General features: G+C 42.4%; 1 protein-coding gene across 14 annotated transcripts in view; it reads right to left on the bottom strand.

Moving 5' to 3' along the window:
- Positions 1-15,411, bottom strand: part of ankrd28 (ankyrin repeat domain 28) — a 57,061-nt gene extending 41,650 nt beyond the window's left edge. For 4 of the 14 annotated variants that reach the window (XM_087147938.1, XM_087147945.1, XM_087147940.1 and 1 more), the window contains exons 1-4: positions 4,900-5,606; positions 2,342-2,425; positions 909-1,058; positions 517-717 (exon numbers count right to left, since the gene is read on the bottom strand). In XM_087147938.1, coding sequence (XP_087004064.1) covers positions 517-717; positions 909-1,058; positions 2,342-2,425; positions 4,900-5,016 — 552 coding nt within the window. In that variant the 5' untranslated portion in view covers positions 5,017-5,606. Of the gene's footprint in view, positions 1-516; positions 718-908; positions 1,059-2,341; positions 2,426-4,899; positions 5,609-15,221 lie in introns of those variants that run through there. The other 10 variants (XM_087147944.1, XM_087147943.1, XM_087147948.1 and 7 more) reach the window with 8 other exon arrangements.
- Between the last annotated feature and the right edge of the window lie 218 nt (positions 15,412-15,629).

Raw genomic sequence — 15,629 nt, 5'->3', positions numbered from 1 at the left:
CCCCCCTCGTATGATTTCATACGGGATTAAATGTCTGCCAATCCTTTCTCAAAGAAGTTGAAAACTGCTTGTCCACAGACTCTCAGCAAACTTTTAGGAACAATTACCCCTTGGTGCAATATAAGCCCATATTTCTATTGCACTGATGCTTTGCATGGAGACTTCATCAGCGGTGTTTTGTAAAATAAATGGGAGGTTGTAACTTCTGAGCAAGAGAAAACTGATTGTCCTAGGTAACTTTTGCCTGTCTTCAGGACAGGTGGACAGGTAAATTGATAAGACACTGTTCCTAAGCAGATCTGTGAAACTGGATCGTGGTGCTTATGGACAGAGCATCAAAATTGACGTCACTTGTAAAAAGACTTAAATTCTTCTTTTAAACACTCAAACTAAAAGGCCTTTCCTGAACTTAAACTTCATTTGAGAACGGTGGGTTGAGTGTGGGTCATTTTTGGAATGCTTGCAATCAATCAGTTATTCAGCGAGTCTCTCAGCCCGAGAGCAGCCCTCTCTTACATTAACATGCCCATTGAATGCAGCATGGTGCAGGCTTGTCCGTCCGGCCCGGTCTGTCACATTGACCGTGCTAAGGTGCATCATCAGTGTGTCGGCAATCTCGATGGCATTGTTGGCCGCTGCCACATGCAACGGCGTCTGCCAGTTCTTGTCCCGTGCGTTGACGTCGGCGCTGTGCTTCAGCAGCATTTTCACTGTGCTCTGTTGGGCCAAACAAAAAATAGAACGTAGTTCAGCTACCTTTTACACTGTCAAAAAAAACAATTGGGTTAAGCAGCTGGGTAAAAAATTGTGGTTGGCTCAATTTTCTTGGTGTTTTAACGTCGAGTTACAATACAGGAAATCTGTGCACATTGACAGCTCATCTGGTGTGGAGTGGTTTGATTACTGACCAAGCTTTTTGATGCCACAGCTCTATGTAAGGGGGTCAACCACCTGCTGTCCTTGGTGTTAACGCGGGCTCCACTCTGAGCGAGGAAGTCCACGATCTCGGCTTCACCACGGAAGGCTGCCGCATGAATGGGCGTACGCCGCTCCATATCCTACCAAAAGAAAAAAAACCTCAAGGTTTCCGTTTGATTTCCCCAGATCTAAAAAAATTCAGATGAATGGGGCTCAGGAAAAAAAAAAGGGGTCAAAAGTACACTTCAACCTCCAGATACCGATATTTCCAGCAGAATTTCAACTAGTTTGCCTGACTGAGGTGGGTGCAGTCCAGGCACTGCTAGGGTATGGAAAAGTCTGTGCCTCTTGAAACTTAAAGCACAATGATTATTAGCTCAGAGAAATATGAAAGGGCTGTGTAGCATTGTGATCATCGACAAGAATATAATATAAAATCAGTGCTCTGAAACACGTGATTGCCGAGCTTTCGGTAACCGAGTACCTTCTTCAGGGCAAGCAGATTCAGTTCTGAATGAACGCGGAAAAATCCACGTTCATTCCCCCTGGATGCAGCGTTCCAAGTGCAAAAATGATGCGCTGCTCCAGTTCCTTACACTGTACATCTGTGCAGCACTTTTCACACCCTCAGTGACATACCCTGTCTGCATTCTGCGGAAAGCGTCATTGGAACGCTGCATCCAGGGGGTTACCAAAAGCTCGGCAATCACATATTTCAGAGCACTGATTTGATATTACATGATTATTAGCTCACTGGTTTCAAGCATACATGATGGTAGATTTTGGAAGATTTACATACACAGTTTGGGTTAAGACTGAAATGGTATGTACGTTGTGGAATTAATTCTAACAAGTTGTCCCCTGAAACACAATGACAAATACAGGAATTGTCAAGGATCTTTCTGTCACCTACAGACAGTGTTATTTTGGACCCAAATTTTTTCCTGTCAAAAAGGCAAGACATACGTGTACATGTAACTTATATACAGTATTTGTGTGACATTTCCTTCTTGTAACCTCACACTTTTTGACACTCTGGAGTGCTCCTATGGAGCAATATTTGCTACACCACACTAGGCGGTGCACAGTGGCCAAGTCCAACACACGGTCGCATGCAGATTTCTTGCACATTGTGTGTGGGCGTGCATACAAAGCCAATTAATGGAGGGTTTCATTGCGTGTTGAGTACAGCCGGAGATAAGTTGAGATGCAGTTGATATTTTCACTTGTCAGCTATACAGTAGTTACCAGTATATTGAGAAACTTCAGGCTTTTTAAAATGAGGGCCTGATATTTAAAATTCTCCTCCTACAAAAATGGGACAGGCATTCTATCTGAAAGGCTTCAAAACACTCTTCTAAGCCTCCAGTTGTCAATTTTACTGGTGTGAGGTTCAAGTGACCCCTTCCCCCAATGGACTTACTGCGCTGTTGACATCTTCATTCATATACACCAGGCCTCTGACCTCATCAGCATCCCCATAGAACACAGCTTGCACCAGAGGTGGCTGAAACAAAGACAACCACAGAAATACCAAAGCATTAAGATGCATGTACCGGTACATGTAACTGTATGCACAGTAATCTGCTAACTCCAACTCTCCAAGATCCTGCAAAATCATGGAAGACTTTGAAGAATTCATGTGTACAGAATGCGAGGCCAAAAAAATGTGCTATTGGTTTCCCGGTCCATGTTGGAAGACTCAGGAAGAACCTAGTTTGTTCTTTCTCGTCGTGAGTAAACCAGATTGTTTTCGGTCAAGAACAAGCACAGCACATCATTATAAAACCCAGAACTTTTGGAGGTACCGATACAGCACAACAATACATCTATGCAGAAGTAGAAAATGATTGAGAAATCAGCTCCATCCTGTGCTAGTACAAGTACATGTACCCCTACATGTGCTAAACCTTGGTTATTTCCAGAAGGAAGACTATTTGCTTAAATGGAAAATACTGCTACACCAAGAAGACTCAAATTGGTACATGACGTCTGTGATCTTCCCTGGTGTGCATAGGGTATGTACATAAATTCCGCATGTTGAGTTTAACCCTAACCCCCTAGTCTCCTGCACTAGAAAGCATACTGAACCTCACAAAATCCAACAGGTTCATGTACTTGTCTATGTACTTGTACATGCAGGTTAGTGTACCAAACCTGATAAACTCCAACAGAATGAGGCCGTTGGAGTTTGAGTGATATGGTATGGATGAGTCTATGCAGTATAGGATGACTTGCACTGAACAGTATCAAACCTGACAAAATCAAGCATAGTCCAACAATTGGTACAGCAAGCCAGACACTGCACACAGTGACCTGTGTGTGTCCTAACTCACATAGAATCCAACACCATCCCAAGTCTCACAAAATTCAACAACAACTTCCTCAGGTACGGTACCAAACCTGCCAAAACCTCACAAAACCTGCTGTTGGAGTATGGCGGGTTTTGGGCAGTTAGATTAAAGGAGGCAAAGCAGTAAAGTGTTTGGCTAAAACCATCCAAATCAGATCATCAACAGCTTTCTTAAATACAAGGTGACCTTGCTCTATAACAAGTACCGAAACAACCACCAATGTACTAGTACCAGTATGTACTTGTACAGTACGCGAGTATAAAAGCAGTGAGTAATAGTATGCATAATCTGCATTACATGTACATGTATGTAAATCAAGGTTTGTTAAAAGAGAAAGCATACATGTAGAAGGGCTATACATGTACATGTACAGTGTACATGTGTACACACAATGTACACTGTGGGTACATGTACATGTATATTCTGACATGCCTGGATGCTTTCTAAAAGCTGAATTCTCTCTTTGGAAACAAGGAAACTTAGTTAATTCCATCAATGCCAACTGCCCTTGTTCTTTAGTTTCCTTAAGTGCTTCTCTTCAGGAGATCCAAGCAATCCCTTCACTTCCCCAGACGCACACCAACAGGATGGGTGACTCAGACGCACGTCTGGATGCTTAACGTACAAATGCACAATGTGCTCAACAAGTCCGTGTAAATGTTCCACTCCCCATGAGTGGACATGTAAACCTGTGACACATGCACACATACACCTAAGTACAATGTACATGTACATTTACAAGTACTGGTGTGCATGATTTCCTACTAACTACATGAACACTGTAGATGTACAGTGTACGGTACATGTATGTACATGTAGTTCTTACATGTAGTTCTTACATGTAGATGTACTACCTGGACAAAGGCAACACCTAATCTCCTTGAAACATACATGTACATGTAAGGATCACCATTGCACTATACAAGCATGGTTTTAAAATAGTATAACAGAATACATGTACATGTAAGTACTGTTTTGTAAATACCGGTACATGTATATTAACCGTGAAAAAAATTCCAGTAAATCGTCTTGCTTTCTTGCTACAAGTTTGTATACATGTACATGTACATTTTGTACATGTAACGGTAAATGTATCTAATTTTCACACCAAAAACAGTAGCATAAGATACATGTACGTCACTGGCAAATACCAGTATAGTATGGTACATTACTCCTTTTAGAAGCAGGCTACATGTATAATTACATGTACATGTACATGAATGTCTATAATCTTACAGTACTGTACATACATGTACACTATCTTTTGCTGTTAAAGTCTGCCTACATGCACCAACAGCTTTCCTGTTCAATGTACATGTACTGACACCGGTTCATGTACCATCAGTACATGTATGAAGTGGTATGCTCATTTTCTACAAATCAGCATGAATTCACTACATGTACTTTCAGGCATGCAACTTGGACTATGACAGAAAACAAGGAAATTCCAACCTGTACAAGACTTTGTATGGTGTGTTTCAATTATGAGGTATGAGTGTGAACCAAAAAAAATGAGGAAATCAGCTGATCCAAGGAAAAAAGTTGCATGCCTGTACTATTAATACACATGCAGTCCCTTTAAAAGAAAACAGTGGCAGGCATCTTCACTGCCCGCCCTTCAACTCACACAACGTCCTCTAGCCAGATCAGCATTGAACAAGAGATCTGAAAACACTACTGCGGGATCGATGGAAATGGTCAGTCCCTCCGGGGTCAAGCTGGACAGCTCCACTGTTGTCGTCATGGCGATTTGAAAACTTCCGAGGACAAGTCTTCGACTGATCGCTTAGTGCATGTGGGGTTCAAAATAATGTACATGTACTTGTACACTGGACTCAGGCAACTCTCAATGTAATGTCTGCAGCAAGTCTGACCCAAGGCACACTTCTCACTGTGCTGGTTTACCAAAGCTGAGCACCAAGTTGAGGTTTCATGAAACTGACTTACAAGGTTTATAGCTGTCGTACAAGTAAGTTCATCAAAAGTTCAGAATTCACAACACGACATACACGTAGTGTTATCTCTGTCATTCCAGCATACCGGTATGCTTGATAAAGTAGGATAGGGTACCAAGAAGTGAACCATCCAGCAAAGTTTCCATACAGTACATTTGAAAGCAACACAATACTTGATAGGAAGCTTCCTTGACCGCAAAAAAGTTAGGCAATTGATCCCCCACAACGTTTGGAATGCCACCCTAGCCAAAATTTTAAGAGGAAACTTCCACAGCAGTTAACTCAACAGATAGTTGCAACTCTCCAACAGCTGTACAAAAATGTGTGACAGTATCATCCCAATAGGGTGCCACGTCCCATGGTGGTTGTGCTGTGCCTCTGTGAGTCAAGTTCTGCGCTCTGCCAGACAGGACACCGTTAATAACTGTCGGCCAAACAGTACCGGTAGGTAACACCAATTTGCATCTGAGACCAAACTACTTTGTTAAACCACGGGTAAGAAATTTGTCACAACTTGCATAATACATCTATCACTCACAACTTTACCAGTGCGCCTAAGCCAAAACTTTTACCTACAAAAAAGTGGTAATGTCTAGCTATGTCTACACTTCAGCATGCTGGGGGCAGAGCCACTTTCTGCCACAGAGGGGGTTTAACATTTACGGTGTACATGTACATGTACATACATGTACACTGTTATGACCGGTATATGTACATGTACGTCATTTACAATTGCAACATCAATGAATTTCGGACTTCAAAGAAGGCTGCAACCAAGGATAATTTTGTCAATAATTGTTACCAGGCCTTTAGTGTTTTGATTAAAAAACAGACTATAATTGACTCAGTAAGTCAAGATCATCTGTTGATTTCAAAGAAGCAACATTCATTGAAGAACATGAATCTGAACAGCTGTATGCAAGCAGAAACTTGATGCCGGAGGTGGGGTTTTTATCTACACTGAACGTCATTTTCATACTAATTGATTGACATGTGCAATGTACACGTGCTGGTACATGGACTGGACATGTACGTGTATACATCCACCAGTACCGGTACCTGTTGGAAAATGGTTCCCACCGCAGCACCATCAAGGGAAACACAGAGGCCTTCACAACCATTATGAATCATGTACATGTACATTCCTGCCATTTAATCTTGAATGTCAGAGGAAATGACTGTCGTCAACAACAGAGTCAATTTCAAATTGGTTCACCCCACCTCCCTGAGATACATTTGAAGCTTCCTGAAGGGCAAAAACAACCGCATGCAGTTAAATTGGTACACGTGCAAGGACCATACCAACATGAGCACTGTGACAGGGGAGATAAAGGAGGGTCAAAGTGACAGATAATAGCACACCCAAACAAGGTCAGTGGCACTAATACATAAATGCATATTGCATGATAACCTGTGCCAAGCCATTTTGGCTTTTGGGGGATGCAGATGTACATGTGTACTGTACACATGTACTTCTGTTAGATGCTTTTGCTTCTTTTGGGGGCGGGGCCATATTAATACAAGTGGGGACAGATGCGATTCGTAGAAAACCATGTTGTAATGGACCATCTTGGTGTCTTTACTTCTCTTATTGGCATCCAGTACAGTGAACCGCATGTACAAAACATACTTTGATTACATATTTTTGTTTATCCCCCTTTGGGGGCGTGTCACACTTTTTCATAAGAAAGGGGAGCACTGTATTAAGCTTGGGGCAGCCCATGTGGGCATGACCTATAGTGAAAGGCCTCAGGTAGCAACAAAACAAAATGACTTACATGTCTTTTTCCACAGGTCAAGATCCAAATAATCTTAAACCGAATTCGACATTTTTATTCATTAGCCTAATTCTTTGGCATAACATAGGCTATACATGTACACTGCATACTTGTTTATACTAGGTTAACCTTAACCCCTTCGTGCCGGGAGGCGCCTAGATACACTGTAAAGATTGAGATCCTAAGCCCGCTTTTCAGCTATTATTCTCGGCCCACACTTGAGCGAACATGGTGAAAGAAGGCAGACCATGGCTCTTGCATATGGTAATTGGTCTTAGTGCGTAGCCCAGAAATGAAAAGACCGAATTTGCACCATAATCACCAGCTTCACAATAGTCCCCACTTTGAAAAGAGGCAACGGGAATGTGGAAGGTGAGTAGAGCCGCATGCCACCGAACAATCAGCCTTTTCACCGTTTAATTCAAAGTGTGCAGAGTACGTATGGTCACAAACCGAGAATTTGCGGTTTGGCAGGTGGCCTTCGTGGCCAAGCGAGGCTGGAATTCTTGGAGTCGGCTTTCGAGAAGAAATTCCCGTCGTCAAGGGGTTAAGATTACTGCTTTAACGGTAAGGAAAAAACAGGCCGATCCTTCCAAAACAGACTACGTTGTTTAATTACACTACGTGGGAGTTTATGTATTTGGATTTGTACAGTATGCCATTGGAAAATAAAACTGATTGTCTACTGCCATCTGTTCATTCAACATGACTGCATCCGGACGACTAGCAGTATTTTCGCATCTTTCCTCTTCAGCTTCACATCAGCAGAGTTCGGTGCAAAAAAGATTCTTGGCTTTGCAGGAGCACCTTGCAGTTGCAAAGTTGTTGGTGGAACTAGGATTGCTGGCGCCACATTTGCATCGCACAAGCTCAACAACAGACTGGGGGGGGGGTTAGGGGAACTTCTGACAACACAGGCACCAAGCCTCTATCTTCCCTTATCCATCCAAGCTTGAGCGGATCTGGTATCGTAGGCTGGAGAATTAAATCCTGCTCTCCCATACAGCTGCTTGGCAATGTGCCCTGAGTATGTGTTCCTTCCAGGCACCCAGTGCTAGTGGGAGAAGGTCAACCCCTTTGTCGTGTCCTTCTTGCTTGAACAACTTTCATCTGAGATTATGAGGTTCGGATATGCTGATACCTGTCCGACAAAACAGACTGCACAGAAATGATGCACAGCCAGTTATAGTATCAGCAGATGGTTCCTTACCATTACCAAGTAAAGAAATGCTGCCACTGTCTCAGGACTTGCCTTCAGGTATGCCTCTAGGTATGATTTTTTAGATTTACTACTTATGTGGCCTGCTGTGTCACAGCCAGTGATTGCATGCCATTTGCATAAACCTGTTGCTTTCTCTGGCCCAAGAGCTTTGTAGATAGGCTCTAGCATTATCAACCGACGACGGTCACCAGTACCCATGACCAGTGCTGATTTTTTTGCCAAGTTGAGGAGCGTGCCTTATTGCCAGAACTAGTACATCGGTGTCCTGACTGTAAATATGGACAGTACATCTTACTCTGGCCGCTTCACACGCATGGAGAATCATGAGGGTGTCAGCCTCCTCCTGGGAGCTGACTCCTGGATTTATGGTTCCTGGTTTATTTGACATCACATCACTGCATGTCATGTGGCTGTAATAATGTGAGTTTTGGAATAGCTGATGAGCTTCTGTGCAAGGTAAAGCATTAGTGAATCCTTTGTTGCATTGCTTCTTAGAAATGCTTTGGCATCTCTGACTTGCGTAGCATACTCTACCTTGTAGCTTCTGACAGGTACATGTACATGTACTTTATACCACCTCGACGCCATTCTCTGGTAGTTTCTTTCAGCGATCCTCCCACACAATAATTGTCGAATACAACTTGGACAATCGTATAACAACAAGCTTTTGCATCTATGAGTGAAACATATGCATAACTAAGAGCCTTGCAACTTTTGAATTATTTTACTGCCATGGGCTTTTGTACAACGGCCATTCTATCAACTAAGAGGCACATCAAACCACACTGATTATCTGTGGTTTTTGGAAGTTCTGTTACAGATTCTGGTGATCTGTTCTCTGATGATGTTGCTGGGAGGTTCTCCAGTACGGTGATAATCTTACTCCTGTCCAGAGTTGGATGAAGAGAGCCATCAGGCTTCAATCAGTGTGCGATTGATGGGTGAAAATTCATATTTCCCCATGACCTCTTCAAGGTTCACCTCACGGGATGAACGTACCACAACCAGCAATCTTGACATGAGACATGACGTACATGTAGCAAGCACTGTTATGGCACTATCTTTGGCCTGCAGCTCAATCTGCTTGGCAGTAGAATTCCATGGAAAATCTTGCATTTACTCATTTTATCCAATAGATTTGTATATCTCCACAGATACCTTCTTCAACAAATTTCTTCAGTGCAGACAGCCCCTGTGATTCAACAGACAAAATGCTTTCTCTTGTCGGTTCTGAAATTATCTCCTTAGTTATCATATTGACAAGATGGGTTTCCTGGGATGTGAAAATGTCACAAGGGGCAAGAAGTTTGTGCAGTTTTGGTTTTCAAAGGCAAGCTCTTGTCTCTTTACAGTAGATGAATTGAGACAATGGTGCTCCGTTCTTATCGTGTTTGGCATGCCAACCATGTTCTCTGCCTCATTTGCAATCCTTGTTAACCCAGGAGCACACATGCAAAATTTCAACAATGTGGCAGAAGATTGCATTATGCCACTTATGGAACCATTGCCTTTCAGGCTCTTGTTGCAGTGTTCCTGGGATATTGTTGGAGGTATTTACTGTGAAATTCTGCATCAGAAATGCCTGCCATATGTCAGGGTCTGTGGATTTCAACTGATCCATTAATGCAAGATATTCTGGAACGTGCTGTGCATACACCAGCCTGTCATAGGCAAAGAAGTAAACACAATAGTTTTCAAGAGCAGACAGGTGTAGAACCAGTCACCCTGACATGTTGTACGCTAGAATTGCAGTCAGCGTCATCATCTGTCTCATGTACATACGGGCCCACTGAAATAATGGATATGTTGCATGTTTGGCATCAAAATTTGCAAGCTGTCTTGTGAGGGTCAAGGGATTGAACTGTTGCCAGTAATGCCATGTGGGCTTCTCGAACATCCTCTTTGTTTTACGCATGCATTTAAAAGCATCACAACACTGTCTTGTAGGGCCTTGTATACAGCAGGATATTCTGAAAAAAAAGGCTTCAATCCACAGGTCAAACAATACCTGAAGGGTTACCAAAGGAGCTTCAAGGGCCCTGCTGTGATGACTACCATTAATAATTTGACTTACTGCTACAGAGCTGTACAAATCTGCTTCTTTCCAAGCCTCATCAATTCCACTACCTTCCACTGTCTTTCCTAAACACCTGAGAGCACACAAAGAAGTGTGAAAGGCTCCTGGGCATACTACCCACTTATCTTTATACTGGGGGTTCAAGTATTCCAGCTTGAGAACTCTTTTGTAGAGATCCATGTCAAATGTAACAACAAGCTTCCTCTCACTACCTGAAACTAGCACATTACGCTTATGGAGTTGTCCAAGTGCAGTTACTAAGGTTGACCACTTGAGTGCAGGGGCATTTATGATGGGGAGAGTTCAAACTTTATCAATGCCTGTACCATCCTCATACGCGAAGTCTGGTTTGTTTCGTTTGAGAATTATACGCTGACCATACTGGCACACATTGATTTGGATTCCCACATTTTCTGATGTCGTCAGATTTTTTAACACATTCATCTGATAGTGAGGATTTGAGGTTTGGTCAGGGTTATTTGATACACAGGTAGTACATGTTGAACTGTACGCAGGATCAGACGAGACCTGATGTTCATCACTGGTGTTTTCATCATTCACATTTTTACCAATGACAGTTTCAACATTAACACAGTTATCACTCATTATTTCATTGCTATCATTTGTATAGGAAGTGTATCCATGTAATCTGTTTCATCGGCAGACTCAGATTAGGGTATGTTTTCAGTCATCTTTACTGCTTGAAGGGCAAACCTTCTTGGCCTATTGACATACCGGTACCTTGCAATCAGCCAAACTACCGGAAGTCATCAAGCAATGAGAACTGGAAATGTTCCTCGTGCAGCCCTAGTGTGTAAGACTCGTACAATGTACTGATGCGTGGTTTTGGATTGCCAGTTATGTTGCACTCAAAAAGTTTAACGCAAGTACTCGGGACATCAACGAGAGAACCTGCTGAGGACTTAGTGAGGCCCAGGGGACCAACCACAGTTTCATTCCTTGCAGTGACAGACTGATAAACGTTCACTGCTATTGCATGGAAGCTGTTCTTCCCATCGTACGTGTCAACCTGTTTATCTATATTGCCAGCAGAGGCTCAAATCTGGCTTGCCTTTCACCACCTGTTCACCAAACCAGGTGGGAAAAACACACCATTATCCATCGTGTTCTTTTGAACAGCTTAAGCAAGCTGGTTACATACTTGACTGACACGACTGTATGATATACCAGCATTAGCATTGCTCAGTAGTGTCACAGCTTTCTGGCTACGTACATAGGTTATGATCCATCCATAAGGATAGACCTATTGCATATGGACTTTCAAACTGTATGCAGAAATCTGATGAAGCAGACTCAGATTTTGCCACATGTGACACTTGTCTTGAAGTCTTACATTCCTGTATGGTGGTCTGTGAGATTATTACACACAATTTAAGCAAAGCTTGCTCTAGAGCTTTTGTTGTAGCAGTTTTGCGACCATGCAGTATCGATTTTATCATGGTCATAAGTTCAACAGGAATACCAGAGTCACCCGAACCATCCAGAGATCCAGTGAAACTCCACATTTTTTACATTTGATATGGCACGCCTGATTATTTTTGCACATTTGAAGACTGACTTTGGATCAGATCGTTCGTCTTGAGCATTATCAACTGCCTCTCGTCCTGCTTGTTTAGAGTGCAGTACAACTGGCATGTTACCCTTATGTTGTGATAAAACAATGGTTGGTACATATTCTGATATTTTAGCAATTAATGCTCTGCGTGTTATTGTTGAATTCAATATACTGTGCGTTATAAGTGTTTGTTTGTGGTAATGTATTCCCAAGAATCAATTTGCTCTTGCAGATTATCAAAAACTCAGACCAGGCTCGTGTCTACACATGTCTGACTTGCGTATCTTTTAGGACCCTGCACAAATTTACGCCATGCTCCAATCTTGCAAGTGTCGTGGTACACTACATCCCTTGGAACCAGGTCCCAATTTGCTATTGTGCCTGCAAGCCGTACCTTCCAGGAATCGTTATCACTGCTTCTCAAAATCTCTTTTTTTGCATTTCCACAACTTGCGCTTGGGCACGCATGCTTCTTTTCATTATATTTAGAGCTATCTGTTCCCTGACAAAAGAAAACAGTCCTGACGATTAAATTGTTCAATCGCCGATCTAGTGACTTTTCCAGTATTTGTGCATGTGGCAGGTGAAGACGGATGGCCTTTTTTCTTAGCCTGAATCACTTTTTTGCCCTTTCTTTCTGTCTCTTCCAATTTTACAACTTGAAGTCGCATCACTATAGCAATTCCTCTGCCACTTTGCATCTTTCTCTGCAAGATCCTGACTTGTCAATCCCCACAATCTTTTTGCACTATTAATGAAGTCAGGATAACAAAATTCAGCCCTCAAATTAACTTCTTGCAAAAAGTTTCATATGAGGACAACAGTTTGGATGTTGACAATTTTTCATTTTTGTCCTCCTTCTGACATTTTACGCACATACTGAAGTCAGTGGGTTTGATTTTGGCAACAGGCTCTTCAGTTTCCATGGTAACTGAGACTTCTGTGTACAAGCATGTAATCAAACTTCAAAGAGCACAGCCAGAGGCCTTCTACAACAATCTCCACTGTTTTCATTAACATGTACAATACATCACAGAGCACGTGTGTACACCTGTACACGTACGGTACATGCCCAAGAATGCAAAGTATCTAGACTACGGGTCTACAGGATCTTTGCATATGCCTACTGATTTTTCATGGAACCAGTGACAACTATTGATATAACTAACACATTTTGAACACGCTATCTACATGTAGTCAACAGGACGGATAAAAACACAGCTGGAGTGGGTTTTACTTTTTTTCATGAATGACCGAAATGTACAGAGCTGGTCTGGTATCATGTATCCTGCTGTGTTGTACAAACACAAAATGAAACAACAACATTGAGACTCACACTCTTGAGCTACGTTTACGCTATTAGATTGAAATACTTTGACTCAAATGAGCTAAAAATACCCACTTATTCTGTCTAGTAACACTTGACTCATGTCGTGTTTAATAACTGGTTTTGTACTCACAAACAGGAAACGGGAAAATGAAGATTGTTTTCTTGTGACAAAAAGCAGCAAATTTCTTCACAATAAACACAGCGATCTTCGTGGGCAACGTTCACCATGCACTGTTTACATCAAGTATCACGCGCAAGGCATGCCAGCACACTTGATCGACTGACATGCACTGGTTGCGCGCATCCCACCCATGCCGTAACTGCACTGTTTGCACTACAGTCCCAATTACAATTTTTTTTATACAGTCTGAATGGGAAGAATTCTGAATTAGTAGGTAGACTTCAATTGGGTTAATGACAGCAATTTATTGTGTCGTCTGCATTGCGGCTTGATAAAAATCGTCTTAAAAAACACTTTTCCAGCAGGAGAAAAAACTGCATCAAACAGAAATTTGGATTCATTGGGGTTTCAGAAATAATCGCTGAAATTTTCAAAGAATGTACCAGAAATTGCATATGGGAGGTTTGGGTCAAGTGAGCCTGTTAACAAAAGGACCAAGGTGAAGGTCCATTGTTTAGGTCAGATAAACCCTCATATTTTGAATCTTATCACAGGCAGTTTTGGTCTAATGCACGTACAGTGTACATGTATAGCTACTTGTGGCTGCAGTAATGAACCAAAATTTTTGTTTTGTCCTCCAACTCAATTTGTGTTCCAGTATACTTTTATACAAAAGTTTACAGATTTAAATCAAGAAATTGGATTAAAAAACACATGTTGTCAATTAATAACCATCTCCAATATTGTCTAAGGCTACCGGTAAAAAGCCCAGGTGAAATACATGCACACGTACAGGCAACATGTCGATGTTGCATATGCTTTTTGTAAATGGTCTGCTAGCTCGGTGCACGGCCGGTGCATTGTGACGTCATCTCCAGGTACATTAGCATACAGTTTGAACTGCTAAATGAAGAGGAAGGTGACGTCGAGCACAACAGCAATTTGCATTTCCGATTTGAAGGGGAAATTTCTCTTTTCTGCCCACATGTGAGTAAACCTTACAATCATAACTGGAATTTTCCTTTACTGCACCATCCATACACCATCCATTGCCACTAGTCATGAACCCATGCGTGCTGTACCCTGAGGCCTGTGTGGGAAATGCACGCAAATTTCACCCAAACACATCACCTAGCACTTTGTGCATAGCATGGATCTCCATTGTCAGATTGTAATCAGGTAATGGAGATCAATTGAATGGTGCTAAGTTTCCGCTTAACATCCACGTGCCCTGGCCATGTACATGTACTTATCTCTGGGTCGAAGTCGACTTGTTTTAATGGACTCTTATCCAACAGTCGATTATCTAAATGGTCCAGTTGTCCCAACGGACAACTTGTCCAGTGCAGTACATGTATGATCATGACTATGAGACTGGACTGGTCTAAAAAATTTTAACTTATAAGTAAACCACTTTTAGTCTGGACATCTTTTTGCTTTCTGGTGGCTAATCATGACTCGTTCCCGGTGTCCAAATGTTAAAAAAGGTGATTCGTAGACTTCAAGTTACATGTAGTTAGTTCAACATGTTCAACTTAAGTTACTCAAACCATTCCTCCATGACCTACATGACCTTCCCCCAGACATGCCAGAATTGTGGGGTCCCACGTCCGCCCCTTTCCCACGAACAGAGCGGGGCGGATGTCGGACCCCACAGTTCTGGGGGTATCCATGACCATTTATCTGAGCATGGAAAAATGGAGGCTCCATCTTTTTACCACGCTCGGACATGTCGGGCACATGGTCATGATGGTATACTAGTAATGATTAAAACCATGCTACCCCGTGTGCGGTCATGCCGGTACCCGCTTATGAGCATGATGATGTAGGCCTAAACCACGCTGGGGTGTTTGCATGGAGTGTGAGCTTAAAATACCTTGAATTTCTCACCTCATGGTCAAGCTGCTGGATCACCATGTCAGATAGTGAAAAGACACTCTGTGACATGAAAGACGAGACAGGTTTTGATTGATAAAACGCGTCAGTCTTCCTGAAAATTAATACACCATGATTTTAAGTTCCACTGAACTGCTGAGCCCGTAGTAAGCCCTACGCGTGCATGTATTACATGCACATGAGCGGCTAGCCTATGTACTGGTATCTGCATGGGATAGCCGTACACCTTGCTCGAGAGCCATTACGATAAAACGTGCCATTTAATTGGACGGAAGAGAGATTAGATTATCGTAGGGATTTTTCTATTGGTTACTGCTGTCAACCGAGTTGTTCAGTTCAATGAACTATGCGCTGGTACCCGTCATTTGTGTGCGTCTGAGTTTTGTGTGCAGGGCTAGGTCT

This window comes from Acanthaster planci, linkage group LG17, assembly GCF_054643075.1.
Source record: "Acanthaster planci isolate LZ-2023a linkage group LG17, COTS_SCS, whole genome shotgun sequence".
In the NCBI taxonomy this organism is placed as follows: domain Eukaryota; kingdom Metazoa; phylum Echinodermata; class Asteroidea; order Valvatida; family Acanthasteridae; genus Acanthaster; species Acanthaster planci.
Note: the sequence above shows the minus strand (reverse complement) of the source record. Positions and strands in the feature narration are given on the sequence as shown.